General features: G+C 44.1%; 1 protein-coding gene across 1 annotated transcript in view; it reads left to right on the top strand.

Moving 5' to 3' along the window:
* Positions 1 to 15,952, top strand: part of Nsd3 (nuclear receptor binding SET domain protein 3) — a 111,027-nt gene that overhangs the window by 57,662 nt on the left and 37,413 nt on the right. Inside the window, 4 exon segments of the mRNA XM_028854832.2 lie at positions 1,289 to 1,804; positions 4,683 to 4,809; positions 11,881 to 11,981; positions 14,201 to 14,246. Of these exon segments, the coding sequence (XP_028710665.1) occupies positions 1,289 to 1,804; positions 4,683 to 4,809; positions 11,881 to 11,981; positions 14,201 to 14,246 (790 nt within the window).

Here is a 15,952-nt window from a genome sequence, read left to right on the forward strand (position 1 = left end):
TTGAGATAGGGTCTCACTGATTAACTCTGCATGGCCTAGAATTTGCTTCGTAGACCAGGCTGGCCTTAAACTCCCACAGACCTGCGTTTCTGTGCTTCCTGAGTCCTGGGATTGACGGTGTGTGCCACCGTGCCTGGCCCTGTTGTTATATGTCTTTTGTGTACACATGTATAGTTCACACGGTGTGGATGTGGAGGTCAGAGGGAAACCTGGGGCAGTTGTTTCCTCCTCCTGCCATGTGGGTCGCAGGGATGTTAGTGAGGCTTGGAGACGAGAGCCTCCACCTGCCGAGCCACCTCAGGGCCCGTCTCAGCAGCTCTTAGATGCTGTGCTCATCACTTTCCGCTAACTTTCCTGCTCACCTCACACACTCTCGCTCAAAGCTTTCTTCCCCTCCTGCCCACCCGACTTTCTGCCCCACCACTGTGGAAAGGGATTCAGGGTTCAGTCATCACCGCCCCATCCCCCAACACATGCTTTTCTTGGTTTTGTTGCTTCCTTGGGTTTTCTCCTGTCTCTCAGTCTATTATCCATGTTTGCTTATTGGCATAGTCTGGCCCACATCTGCAAACGTGGGCAGGCAGCAAGCTTTGCCGAGATCCCCACAGTGCCTGACTTCCTTGCCTACCTGTGGAGGAAATAGCAGCTTGGCAGTGGCATGTTTAATGTTAGTGTTTATTGGCCCCTGAAAACAAGTCATTTCTATAGTCTTTCTTCTTTTCCATTATTACTGTTGAGTAAATATAATGTGGAAGGACAACTCCTCTTTGGGGTGTTCGTCAGCAGAGTGATCCACAAAAGAAATGTAGGTAAAAGAACAGATCTTCATGACATTTAATGTAGTAATACTAGCTTGAGTGCTTGCTTATTTATTTTTTTGTTTTTTGTTTTTGGAGTTTTTTTTTTTGGTTTTTTTTTTTTTTTTTTTTTTTTTTTTTTTTTTTTTTTTTTTTTGTTTTTTTAAGACAGGGTTTCTCTGTGTAGCCTTGGCTGTCCTCGAACTCACTTTGTAGACCAGTCTGGCCTCGAACTCACAGAGATCCATCTGTCTCTGCCTCTGAAGTGCTGGATTAAAGGAGTGTGCCACCACCACCCAGCAGTAATAATAGTTTATTAATGATGAGGGATCAGCACATTCCATTTATCTGTCTGGAGAATCTGAAAGTATTTATGTGTACTTGAAAAAAAATGGCAGAGTGCCTGGAAAATACATGTCGGTTTTAATGTGCCTGTTGGACTAAAAAAGATCTCCAAAATTTCATCTAATGCCTGTATATTTTTTATAAAGATTCGGAAACCCCGGCCTCAGAGAGAACGCGCCCAGTGGGACATTGGCATTGCGCATGCGGAGAAGGCTTTGAAGATGACTCGGGAAGAGAGAGTGGAACAGTACACTTTCATCTACATTGACAAGCAGCCAGAAGAGGCTGCATCCCAAGCAAAGAAGAACGTTACCTCCAAGACCGAAGTTAAGAAACCTCGAAGACCAAGATCTGTGCTCAATAGTCAGCCAGAACAGACCAATGCTGGGGGGGTGGCCTCCTCACAGTCAAGTACTGACCTTCGGAGACAGAGCCAGAGGCGGCACACGAGTGTGGAAGAGGAAGAGCCCCCTCCTGTTAAAATAGCCTGGAAAACAGCGGCCGCGAGGAAGTCCTTACCGGCCTCCATCACAATGCACAAAGGGAGCCTAGATTTGCAGAAGTGTAATATGTCTCCAGTTGTGAAAATTGAACAAGTGTTTGCTCTTCAGAACGCGACAGGAGATGGGAAGTTCATTGATCAGTTTGTTTATTCAACGAAGGTACCTCTTGTTCTCTAGGGGCTTGGGGAAATGGTACTAAACCACTTAAGAATGTGATTTAAGTGCCCTCTGGGTCCACTGCGTTTGAAGCATACAGTCTCGTTTACTCGGGGCAAAAAGCTGTGTTCCCCCCGTTTCCCTGTTGTAAGACTCCCATCTGTAGTTGATTAATCTTGAGCAATGTAGCCAGGATTGAGCTTAGCTCCTGAAAGTCATGGAAAAAACCGGGCAGCTTGCCTGTTTCTCATTTGTAGAGTTAGTTTTTCTTTGTTGTAAAGTATGATTTTTATTAAAATTTTTCTTTTATCTGAATTGTTATATATATATATATAAAAATCTACTGGAACAATTGTGCCTGCTGATCTGTTTGGTTGTACCGGCAGTGACTTTTTGTTTTGTTTTCTTTACATTTTAACTACACAGTTCATTTAACTCAATGTACCTAAACATTATTTCAATATGTGTCAGTACAAGGTGGTTGATGAGCTGTTTCCTACTTTTTTCTCTCATCTAAGTCTTTGGAATTCAATGTCTGTCCTCCTCCACCCACCTCTCTAGTGTCTTATATAGCCCAGGTTAGCCTTAAACTATGTAGCTGAGTATGACCCTACACCTCTTACTCTCTTCCCTCTGCCTCCCAAGTGCTGGGATTGTAGACATGCCACATGCAGCTGGTTCTAGGAATCCTGCATATTAGATAAGCTCTGGACCAACCGAGCTGTGTCCACCAGCTGTGGCTTACATCTTAATTGAGACTCACCACGTTTCAGGTCAGCCACATGTGGCTACTGTGTTGGACTGTGCAGATTTAGTGAGGATTTCTTGCATGTCCTTAACTCTTCAGATTGTGAGTTCTTATTAGATAATGTACTCCTCGACTGGGCTTGCTAGTATGTGCCTATTGTTCTAGCACTCAGAAGGCAGAGGCTCAAGGCCAGCCTGGGCTACATAGCAAAACCTTGTCTCAAAAAATAAAAATTTGGGCTGATTATGCCTCCTGACCAGGACTTCTCCTAACAGTTGTGCCTATACCTCACTCAGTCCTTCTCTTAATCTAGTTTGAAGCTGCTTGAGTCAAGGTCACACTCGGTTTGGCGTTGCTGAGCCAGAAGTTTTGTTGGCTTCCTCTTAGCTTAGGTTATCTCAATGAGTTTTAGAGACATTTCATTGCTATGTTGATCCTATAATGACCTGTGGTGAGGAAAAGGTGATTCATTGGTATAGATCAGCTACTGAAAACCTCTACCAGTCTGCCCTGGATTTCCACTGAAGGCAGTTAGTCTTTGGCTTGAAGGTGTCAGAGTTTTTTGTAACACTGGAATGTGTGCATACCTCACAACCTGCTCCTTAGTCTAGGGTTTGTGATTTTGATTTAGTTGCATCTTACGCATGTGTATATTAAGGAATGCTGTGCTTTTTTTTTCTCCATTACTATATGCACATTAAAATAGCTGATTAAATGTAGGGATGCTTCATACTTAGAACGTTCTTAGAAATGTTAAGGGTTCTCCACTCACCTGTTTCTGCTGGTGGGCTTAATTGATTTCAGTAGGGCTCAGCTCCCCAGAAATGCTTGAAATATAGTTTCCACTTCTCCGTTTTCTTTTTCCTTTACTTTCTCCTTTCCCCTCCTTCCTCTCTTTCCCCTTTCTCATTTCCTTTCCTTGCCAGAGAGAGTTTCGGACCCCTCGGGGCTAGAGCTACAGGCAGTTGTGAGCTCCAACACATTGGTGTTGGGACCGGAACTCGGTTCCCTGGGAGAGCAGCCAGTGCTCCTAACCACTGAGCCATCTCTCCGGCCCCACTGTGACTCTTTTGATAGCAACATTTGCATATTGTGTGAATGCAAATTGCCTTTATTCTTAGAGATGGTTTTATTTGCTTCTGTGTGAAAAAATACCCCCTTACCCTAAAACTATTAAAGGAAATTCAAGATAAAACTGATCTTTGGGGGCTGGAGAGATGACTCAGCCCTTAGGAACATCCACTGCTCTTGTAGATCTGGGTTTGGTTCCCAGCACCCACAAGGTGACTCAACCATCACTCCAGTTCAGAGATCAAGGCCACATTCTGGTCTCTGCAGGCATGCATGTGGTTGGTGCACATACATGCGAGCAAAGTACTCATACACATAAAATGAAAATAAATCTTTAAAAACAAATAATCTTTTGAAAAATAAGTAGAACACTTAAAATGGCTCTTATGTCAATACATTAAAATTACCTAAATTAGGGCCTGGAGAGATGGCTCAGAGGTTAAGAGCACTGGCTGCTCTTCCTGAGGTCCTGAGTTTAATTCCCAGCAACCATATGGTGTCTCACAACCATCTGTAATAAGATCTGGTGCCCTCTCCTGGCCTGCAGACTGAACACTGTGTACATAATCAATAAATCTTAAAAAAAAAAAAAACCTAAATTAATATCTAAGTTAACTGAACCTGATGTCTGCTCCATGTGACCTCTTTGATCACATTTTATAAACGTAAATGGCATATATCTTTATTTAAAGATATTCTCATCTCAAGGCACATTGGCCTTCTATCTTTGTAACAGATGACTTCACCAAATGACAGTGGTGTAATGAAAGAAACTGTTCAGACTAGGGACTATTTTGTTTTTGACAGAAAATGGGGTGGTGCAGGTTCATTTATTAAGGGTATTTATCACCTGGACTTAAGGCAAATAGTTTTCATTTTTCTTTCAGGTGATCTCATTGTATATTTTAAAATACATCCTGGTGACTTAATAAAATTTTTCTGATAATGACTAGTCATAATTGACAAGTTTGAGCAAATTATGATTATGTTAAACCATCTTTATAAGCTCCCGATACTATGTGCCTGCTAATCACTTGTTTTTTATTCTGCCTCATTTTAAAGGGAATTGGTAACAAAACAGAAATAAGTGTCAGGGGGCAAGACAGGCTTATAATCTCCTCGCCGAGTCAGAGAAATGAGAAGCCAACTCAGAACACGTCATCTCCCGAGGCAACATCTGGCTCTGCAGGTGGGTATGACTGAGGGGGGCCTGGGTCTGTCCCGAGAGGCTCCGAAGCAGCTTTCATTATTGAAGGGAAACTGTGATGAATGAAAACAGATCGCATTGGCGCACATGCCTAAGTATTTCATAGTGAGAAACCTTCCTTTGTCTGCTACCTCTGTAACTCCAGTCCATGGGATCTAACTCCCTCTCCCGGCCTCCACAGGCATCAGGTACGCACACGGTGCACAGACAGACAGACAGACATGTACGCACAATACTCATCCACATAAAATTAAATTTAAAGATGTTTTGATTTTAAAAGCTATTATTTTAGTAGGGAAAGAATGAAGCAGAACTAGAGAACTTTATTTGCCGTTCTTTTCCCTACAGGAATTTAAATACTAGGATAGTTCCATAATTAAGAATACAGCTATAAGTTCTATGCTGAGTATGGTAGTATGCATGTAATCCCAGCCAAAAGAAACCAGCAACACCCCAGCTCTAAATAAATAAATAAACGAGATGGGGCGAGTGTAGCTATGAATTGTAGATGTCTCTAAGCCCTTTCTCTTTGCATAGGACAGCAGCTTACTCTTCCAGCAGCAGTAGACATCCTCCTCCTCCTCCTCCTCCTCCTCCTCACCATTTGCTCCTTTCTCCTCGATTGGAAACACAGTTCTTGGTAGATGTTGCAGTGTCTGTAGCTCTGGACCCAGGACCTAGGTACTCTAATGTGATTGTTCTCTGATTAACAGACACCCTGAACGGAAAACTAAGCACTGTTACTCTTCCTTAAAAGAGAAATGCCTGAAGCAGGGAGTGGGAGGCAGAGGCAGGTGGATCTCTGTGAGTTTGAGGCCAGTCTGGTCCACACAGCAAGTTCCCCAGGCCTGCCAGAGCCATATAAAACAAAATGAAAGGAAACAACAAACACAGGAAGAAAAATCCCTGTATTTAGTAAGGGTGTGCCTTTGGAAGGTTGAAGGCTGTGTTTTGATTTGAAGTTTTAATTACGTTATTTATTTGTGTGTGAGTGTGTGTGCACATGCACACATGCCATGGCATGGATGTGGATCTCGGAGGAATACCTGTGAGAGTCAGTCTTAGTGTGGGTCCTGGGGATGAGCTCAGATTAGACTTGGCGGCAAGTGCCTGTATCCACTGAGCCATCCTGTCAATCTAGAGCTATTTTTCAAAAGAACTTGCAGTGGATCTTAGTGTAAACTGGTTGTCTGGTAGGTTTGTGTCATAGCAACAGAACTACATGAGTGATACAGTGACTTATTTCTGTAGTAGTGCTTGGCATGACCAGTGAAAATGGAACCTCATTCTCAGGTGAAGAGGCTGCCGCGAGCCTCGCAACTCCAAGGCCAGTGTGGGCACCTTAGACCTTGTACCAAAATCAAACACTGCAGTGGGGTGGGAGCCAGGTGGTGGTTCCACCTGTTACCCAACGCTCAGAAGGCTTAGGCAAGAGCACCACTGTGGGCCAAAGTCAGCTTGGGCTATACTAAGTTCCAGGACAGCCTGGGCTACAGAGCGAGAACCTGCCTCAACAGCTCTTCCCCGCCCCATAGGCTTTTTATATAGAGGTCAGTGCTTGCCTGGTATGCAAGCTGGCGTAAGTGAAGAAGAAAATGTTAATTAGCTTGGGCGTTTAGAATCTTTATTGTGTTTTTAAAAGATTTTGAATTCTAAGAAATGATTTTGTGATACAGGAAAATAAATGTTTCTGTTCTGCGGTACATTGGCCATTTTGCACTCTCCTGTAACCCAGATGAGTGGATTATTTTTCCCCCACACTCACCACACACCTGCTGAGCGACCTTTTTGTTTGTGAGACAAGGTTTTATTGTGTGTCTCTGAGTGGTCTGGAACTCACTTTGTAGACTAGGCTGGCCCTGAGCTCAGATATCTCCTGCCCCTGCCTCTTTAGTATGGGATTAAAGCATGGGTCAGCTCATCTTTGGTTCAGTCCTCACACTGTCAGACCCTTCAGGATTAAATTTACCTGCTTCTGGGTTCTTGGAGGTAGATTATTGCTGTGAAGCCCAGGCTGGCCCTGAACTCACCACCCCTTGCTCCCACCTCCCAATTGCTGTCTTGACTAGCATCAGCTCCCACACCTTTGGGCTCAGTGTAGACTCCAGAAGGCTCCAGGACTTGGGTTTTTTAAGGACAGGATTCTCCCTATGTAGCCCAGGCTGGCATTGGATTCCAGATCTGGCTTCACCCACATGCCTGACCCTATCTCCAGAGTCTCTGGTTACAGCCTGTACATTGGGATACTGTTGCTCCCTGCTCTGATTGAGGGGGTCATTTGCTAGAGTGACTCACAGAGGTCAGGTAAGCACTTCATTGAAGCGCACCAGTTTGTTATTAAAGATGCCACAGAAGGTACAGACATGCAGGCAGCTGAAGAGACTCCCTGACAGCAGATACAGAGAGCTCTACCTCTTGTGTCCTCATCGGAAAGTTCTAAGGCCATAGTTCAGAGGATTTCAGGAGGCTTCATCACGCTGGTACAGCCTGTTGTTAATTTGGCTCCAGCCTGTCTTCCCTTCTTGGGCAGGAATCCGGGCTTGGAACTAAAAAGTTAGTGTGGCTCTGTCCTTCTAGTGACTAGCCTCTGCTCAGCAGCCCATCAGAAGTTGTCTCACTTCAGTCAAAGACAGATCCTCTGTCATCTACTTAGAACTAGAGCAAAAACTAAACAGGACAGATATGCGTTTGTAGCACTCAGAGAATTAGAAAGGATTTAGGAATGAAGAGCAGAGACCATATACATACTTCTCCTTTTTAAAAAATGACATACTGTGTCATTGAATGTGTGCCACTGTGGATGTACACAGAGGTCAGGAAAAGCCTGCAGAAATGGGGTCTGTTCTTCCACAGTGGGGTCCCAGTATGGAGCTCAGTCGTGGTGGCACGTGCCTTTACCCAGCGAGCCTTCTCACTGGCCCAGTGCGCTTCTTAGTGTACTGTAATAATGTCCTGAACAAATTATCTTCTGGACGAGTCGGGGTCTGGAAAAGCAGACATAGAGCTCTTGAATCAGTAGTAATCCAGGCAAATCTGTGATGGAGGATACAGAGTTTGAATTATTACAATAACTGTATAACAACCGCCATTCAGAAAAAGACTTGGACAAGCTCTCTAAACCGGTGGGAGGGATTCAGGGCAGAGCAAGATCATTCAGGAGGGCATTGGGCCCAGTTAAGGAGGCATGTCAACTTTTATAGCAGCTTTGTTATTTGTCTTACTTTAAGTGAGATGCCTAGATCTTTATTTACACACCTGTAGTCTCCCAAGAAGGGGGAAAATAAATTCTTTTTTTTTTTTTTTTTTTTTTTTTTTGGTTTTCGAGACAGGGTTTCTCTGTGTAGCTTTGCGCTTTCCTGGAGCCAGGCTGGCTCGAACTCACAGAGATCGCTGTCTGCTCCGAGTGCTGGGATTAAAGGCGTGCGCCACCAACGCCCGGCGGAAAATAAATTCTTAATTTCACACTGGACACTTTTTTTTTAATTTCAATTTTTCGAGACAGTGTTTCTCTGTGTAGCCCTGGCTGTCCTGGGACTCACTCTGTAGACCAGGCTGGCCTTGAATTCAGAGATCCACCTGCCTCTGCCTCCTGAGGGTTGGGATTAAAGGCGTGCGCCACCACCGCCCGGCGGCTTTACTGGACACTTCTTAAGTGTCACCACTTTTATGAATGGGTCGTGTTTCTCTTCTCTCCCCGCAGCTGTTGAACGTGTCTTTGTGTGATCTGTTCACTGTGAAATTCAAGTTCCGCTGTGAACTTACATCTTTGTTTTCTTTGTTAAGTAGAATGTTCTCATTCTTTGTGCCTAGAAAAGGCAACCAACCGGCTTCCTTCCTTAGACACATAGAGGTTAGGCTCTAAGTTTTGACTGGAACCTCCCTTCAGGGGTGGGTGCTACAGCTTTGGTTTTGGTTTTAGTTTAATTTAACCTTGATGGTTGATAAGCATACTTTTGTCTTTTTAAATACCATCTCGCTTGTTTGTAAAAATCACTTAGGAGCCAAAGGTCAGAGGAGAAGCGTGTTTCCCCTTAGAAGCCATTGTCGCACCTCAGCTGCAAGTGGAGCGTTCTTGTACATTAACTGTGCCGCTGCCACATTTCTGTGATTTGGAGAATGATGTTTACATTCACACTAGGTTACTACATTCTTTTCCAAGTGCCCCCCCTTCCCCGCCCCAGAAAATAAGTGTAAAAATTGTTAGTGGTTTTAAATGTGTCTGTTCTTTGGGTAGCTTTCAGAATCATCTTAAGAAGTCACGCTGCTTCCCCCTCTGTAAGACAGGAGGTCGGGGTTGGGGAAGTGGTTTTGTGGGTGGGGTGTCTGCCTGCCACGCACAGTGCCCGGTGCCACCTCACGTGGCATGTTGGCTCCTGCCTGTAATCCCAGCACTAGAGAAGGAAGCAGGGAGAGCAGGATTCCAGCATCACCCGTGATTAGATGCTGTGTTCATGGATGCTGGTCTACATGAGAGCCCATCCCAAAGGAACCAAAAGTTAGATCTGGTCCACGCATCACAGGATGGTAAGGAAGTCCGGTACCTGCAGTCCGGACTGTTGGCCAGCTCCACAGTCGCTCTAGAAACAGGCAGGTCTAGTTTGCTTGCTCGCTTGCTGTTGCTTCCAAGCTGTTTGGTTTTTGGTTTTCTGGGTAGTACTTGAGTACTGATGACTGTACTAGAGCATGAGATCTCGGAAATCCTCAGCTGCTCTGTGAGGGCAGCCTCTCTTGTGTTATGAAACATTTTTATCAGTTTAAGGAAAAAGTTGAGAGTAAAGGATAGTTCCAGAACCGCCACTGACTTCTGTGACTAGACTGTGATTTTGGTGCTAGAAGCAGATTAATTATAGTTCTGGAATATTCTGCTGCCGCACCGTGGGGATAGCCTTGCCGCTAAAGCACTTGCCAGTGAGTAAGAGGACAGGGGCTTGCATTCCTTGAACCCACACAAGTACCAGATGAGCATGGTAACCCGCCTCTAATTCCAGCCTCGGAAGGTGGCTGTGGAGACTGTCCATATCAGTGAGCCCTGGGTTTGACTGATTCCTGATCGTGCCTTCACCTGCGTGTGCACAAACTTGCACACACACCTGCACGCATACGTGCCTATGTGAACATGCATGCACACGGTGATGCAGAAAGGGAAAATGGCTGGTGAGATATCCAGTGGGTACCTGAAGACCTGAGTTTGATTACCAGGACCCACAGGGTGGAAAGAGAGAACACACTCCCACAAGTTGTCCTCTCATCTCCACACTGGCACTGTGGCTTGTGTGCCGTATACACACACATACACAGGTACACAAAATAAAGAAATACTTGGTTTTAAAAAAATACTATAGTGTTTCCAAGCTACTGACCACCAAAACCAAAATAGTGAGAGTGCGCTTTGTTCTGGAGTTGACCCAAGAGAGGGAAGCATTTCCCTGTAACCCGTGCAGTGGAACGCAGAACTTTGAAGGCGCCTTCATTACTGCACGGGAGAGGTTTCTATCTGATTGTAAAGGAGGCACGTGACGGGAGGTCGGAGGACAGTGTGGGGGACTCGGTTCTGTTTATCTACCGTGTGGGTTCTGGGGCCGAAGCGCAGCTCATCAGGCTTGGTGTTAGGCGCCTTCACCTGCTGAGCCATCCCGCCGGCCCAGGAGGTGAGTCTTCTAAGGAAGGGTCTTCGGCCAGGTGGACTGCAGACCTGACAAACAGTCTCAGTGAAGGTGTCGCTGGTCGTGGTGTCAGAGACTCATTCCTGGCTCGGGGTTCTTCCAGGCTGCCACGTCAGTTTTTGTTTTTCACTGATCAGTTTATTTTTAAGCAGTTGTGCTGTTTAAAAATCTTAAGCCAGGCATGGTGGCTCATGCCTTTAATCCCAGCACTTAGGCAGAGACAGTTGGATGGATGTCTCTGAGTTGCAAGTCAGCCAAGGCTACAATAGTGAGACCACCATCTCAACACACCACACACACACACACAGACACACACACACACACACTCACTCACTCACTCACTCACTCACTCACTCACTCACTCACTCACTCCTTAAGCTTATTTTACTATTTAGCATAGAAAAATACCAATAACATGTCCTAATTAGTTTCCCATGGTTAGTTTTTTGTTTGTCTTTATTTCACTTTTTTCTTTTTGAGGTTAGTCTCAGGTAACCTCTTAAGAATGACCTTGAACTTCTGACCCTCATGCCTCACTCTACCAAGTGCCCTGGTTTGTGTGGTACAGGGGATCTTGTGCAGGGCTTTGTGACGCAAAGCCAGCACCCGTGAGACAGGCAAGGTTGTCTTTGGTCCCGGATCTGTGCCTGTCCGGCTTCTTCCTCCGACTCGGTTGGTGTGGCAGCAGTGTAACTTACACAGTGTGCCCACTGCGTTGCACTTTAGAGATAAAATGTGTTCAGCTTACTTAGGGTGCAAAATGTGTACTGGCGATTGGATTTTGAACCAGTGTGTGTGTGTGTGTGTGTGTGTGTGTGTGTGTGTGTGTGTGCGTGCTTGCGCATATATGCCTGTGTGTGGAGGCGGCTAGGGGTGTATTTCTCTGTTGGTTTTCACCTTTGGTACAGGGTCTCTGGCTAGACCCCCCTCTGCCTCCTCAGCAGTGGGATTACAGGCATGTGCTGCATGCACCCCTTTCTGTTGATTTTGTTTTAAAGTGGTTGCTGGGGATCTGAACTCAGTCCTTCTGTGTGTGTGGGATAGCAAAGCCTTTGGTGCTGATCCGTCCATTCCGTCCCTTCATCCCCTGAGTTACACTTCCTTAAGTGTGTTGATCAGCCTGAAGGAGTAAACTGTGCCTCTGCCGTTTTAAAACTAAACTAAAACAATATCTCCCTTTTGTGTAACTGGGTCTTTTATAGAGCCCATTCTCCATTTATTTGAGCTATTAAATGATTTTGTCTTCCCAAGTGTTTAAAAGCTTTTCAGTGACTTTCAATTAACACTCTGTCAGTAACAGATTAAAAAGTCAAGACTCTGGCCAGCTCTTAACCAGAGGAGTCCTGCCCTTAGTGAGTTTCCTGTGTCTGTGTGCTTCCGTCCCCCGCAGGCCCCGGAGAGAAGAAGCAGCAGAGGAGGTCCATCAGGACTCGATCTGAGTCAGAGAAATCTGCCGAGGTTGTGCCAAAGAAGAAGACCAAGAAGGAGCAGGTTGGCTTCCTACATGTAGCGAGTTAGAGTGTCTGGGATGTGGTGGCTTATCTCTTGTCACCAGAGAGATCCTCCCGCCTTGGCCTCCTTCCTCAGCTCTCCTTCATCTGCCCTGCTGGGTTGTAGTGGCTATTTCTCACAGCTGTCCTGGGACGGTGCTGCAGCCTTGTCCCAGGACACAGGGGTGGGGGATGGCAAGCAGCAGGGCAGGACCCTCACCTTCATTTTGAAATTCTGTTAGAAGCACAATGAGTTCATGTTTTCATGAGTTTTACTTGGAACCATCCTGGAGTTCCCTTTTTAAAACTTTGATTTTGGGTTTAAGCTGCTGGTATATATTGTTTTTATTTTTTAAACAAATCAAATTAATTTAATTTATATTCTTATATTTAAGAAGCAGATAATCATAGATGATCTGTTTTTGTTTTTTTTTTTCCTGTTGGTATCGCAGATCTTTTGAAATGTTATTTTTCCAGTGGAATGGCACTCATCTGGAATCAGACTGTTAGATAAACAATATTCAAGGAAAAAGTGTGTGGGGAGGGGATTACATTTTGATTGAATGTGTTCAACTGGTGTAATCAATGTAGTAATATACATGTTAAATTACCTTTTCAAATAACTCTTAGAAATGATTCTGCTATAAATTATAAACTCACAGAATTTTTTTAATTTTTAAAAAGTGAATGAATATCCATTTTTGGATAAGCACTTTGCCACTGAGCTGTGTCCCCAGAATATTCTTTCCTTTTCTTTCTTCATTTTTTTGAAATGGTCTCACTGTATAACCCTGGCTGGCCTGGAACTCGGTGTATTGATCAGATTGACTGGGCATTCCTAGATGCCTGCCTCGGCCTCCCGGTGCTGGGGTTAATGGTGTCTGACGCCACAACCAGATTTAGAACATTTATTTTTTATAGCCCAACCACCTACTATTAAAACAATTCCAGAATTAGTTCCAGTAAGTTTAATATTTTAAAGCCATTTACCATGGAAGAGTATGTACTTTTTTATTTAAAAATCTTCACAATTTTAAATTTCTAAATTTAAAAGCTATCTTTGTGGGTGCTCTATGGTATCACAAGCATATAAAACATTTTTGAGAATATTTAGCTAAAATTTTAGTAATATTTGTCATTTATCACAATTTCCATATCTAGGAAATTCCAAAAAATTCCAAGTCTGACAAAATGATAGTATTTGTTACCAAAATGAAATTGTGACTTTGCCACCTGGTTCCCAAATTCAGTCTGTGACCAGTCAGTTTCAAATTTATAAACAGAATGAGTAAAAATAATGGGACAAATGTTACTGCCACTGTGTTATATATAGTTAGTAGTAGAATAATACCAGTGATTGTTTAGAAGATTTTATATTTGTACAACTAATTGTATCGTACAAAAAGCATTCCTGTTGTATGTTTTTTTACCTGTTGTAAAAAAAAATAAAAAAATTTTTAAAAAGCTTAGAACAATCCTTAAATATTTACAAAATGTGTTTCAACATGCATATTTCACACCTTAAGGAAGCATACAGTTCACTCATAGCCTAAACAGGAACCTCTCCACACAGCATCCCTTCCTCTTCCAATGGTTCAGTCTCCCGTACCACGCGTTTGACATAGACATTGGCAGAATAACTTCTGATCTCGCTCTCCTGATGTAGGATCAAGACCTTGTTCATAAGACACCTCAGAAAGTGCTGTTGCAGTGTCCCAGACTTATAAGCTTGTTGTAGCAGCACAGTGTTGAGCTTCCAGCTGTGTGGAGCCAGATAGCACTGCACACAGAGAGGGTCCCGGTCTCAGCACCTTAGCTGTGAGTGCAGGCGTGAGTTACATTAACCTGAGTGTCATAGTAAGTAACAATTTATCCTAATGTCTTTGGGGTGGGAGGGGTTCATAGCGACGTTGGGGCTGGCCGAAGAAACAGCCCCCCTCCTGCCTCCCAGACGCTGAGGAAAATACTCTGGTTCCTTCTTGTACCAAGGCAGTGGTGGGAAGCCTTCTCGGAAGAGCATGTGGCTGTGTGTTGGCACTTGGTATTCAGCACAGGCAGATAGGACTTAACCCTCCCTGCCCCAAAGATGGGGTCGAATTCAGACTCTTGGTAACCATTGGTCACTCGTCACTACCTAGATCGATGAAAATGTGATTTTTCCCTCTATTTTTTAAAAGTGAAAAGCTTTCCTCTTAATGCTGTGGTTTTCTGTCCAAACAGGTTGAAACAGGTCCCCAGGCTTCCCTGAAGACTGGATTACAGAAAGGTGAGTCAGTACTATGATGCTGCTTGGCATTTCTTGGATTAAACCAGTTTTTAATAATAACTTATTTGTACTTCATGTATTTTTTTTTTTGTCTGTCTCTGTCAATCATTGTTGCTCTTCAGTGTGAAATTTCATTCCCCTCTTGGTGTGCGTGTGTGTGTGCACATATGTGTATTCCTGTGTGTTTGTGTGTGAGTTCGTGTGGTGTGTGTGTGTGTGTGTGTGTGTGTGTGAGAGAGAGAGAGAGAGAGAGAGAGAGAGAGAGAGAGAGAGAGAGACTGACTTTTAGAGTTGATCCTACTCTGTACCTCCACATGAAAAGTCTTTCTTGTTTTGGTAAATTGGAGAACACCATGTAGACTTGATATTGTTTCCAACTTTTCTCCGTAAGATTTGGGATTTCATTGGCTTATAAACTAGGGATGTGACGAATCCACTTTTTTGGTATTCGACTGAATACCGAATAGTAGCTATTAATGTTTGTCAAAAATGGACCATGGCAAACAGACAGGACAGCTTGACTGGGAACAGTGTTGCCACACTTGACAGTGCTGTACAATCTTTTTGTAAATTGACCCATAGCATAACTATGGCCACTATTAGATGACCATACGTGAATCTATTTGAGATATGCACAAAGTTTAAGAAGCCTTAAACTTACATATGTGTTTTCTGTGTGCAGTCTGAGTATAGTACAGACTCCATAGCATGACTCATGCGATTTGGGTGAGCTCAAACTGTATCGAATACCTGTAGTTTACTCTGGGCAAATTGCATTATTTAAAAATAAATAAAATAAAACACCAGCCTCTCTGCATTCTCGGGGAGAAGTCTGCAGCGATGGTCTCCGTGGAGATCCTCAGCAGAACTGAACGCCTCTCGGAGGGAACACCGCTTGGCGGAGCTCCAAGAACAGACATCGCGCTCGATCGCTCGCTGCGAGATTAGGAGGCCTGATTGCGTTGTGTTTCCACCATTCCACAGGGTCGGCGGCGGACCGAGGAGTGCAGGGCTCTGTCAGATTCAGTGACAGCTCCGTCTCCGCAGCGAATGAGGAAACTGTGGACTGAGATTCCTGTACAATTTCATCCCAGAAACTCCAGACTTGGAGTCTCCGTGCAAGATTTCTTTGTCGGCGGCTCGATAAAGTTTCTTTCGTTTTGATTTTGATTTTGCCAATCATCATTATTGGCATCCTCTGGCCTGGTTTCTTCAAGACTCTGAACAATTGCTTTAACATTCAGATGATTTCTCTCTCTTTTTATTTTTTTGTCTGAGCTGGATGGGTACAGCTTAAATCATGGGTCCAGCCTAAAAACCACCATTAACTTACCCTGATCAATTCCAACATGGACTGTTTTGTTTTTAAATAAAGCATCATTAATACACATCTGCAGGGTTTTGCCAAATGGCCCAAACTGTATACATTACAATCATTAAAAGCTCTTATTATTTTTTTTAACATTAGTGCCGTTATCCTGGAGGACAGCATGGCGGCTGTCTTCAGCGGTCTCATTTTTCTAGCATTTTCAGAAACTCATCGGAATTGGCGGTACCTGTGTTTCCCTTCGAAAGCCTGTCAGTACAGCACTCCTGTTCCTCTGTTAAAACTCCTTGTTAATTCAGTGATCTCTTAGGCCAAGGAAATATTTTGTGGTGGTGTTCTGGTTCCACACACCAGCAATGAAAGAGATAGATTTGTGTCC

This window comes from Peromyscus leucopus, chromosome 17 (genome assembly GCF_004664715.2).
Source record: "Peromyscus leucopus breed LL Stock chromosome 17, UCI_PerLeu_2.1, whole genome shotgun sequence".
Lineage (NCBI taxonomy): Eukaryota > Metazoa > Chordata > Mammalia > Rodentia > Cricetidae > Peromyscus > Peromyscus leucopus.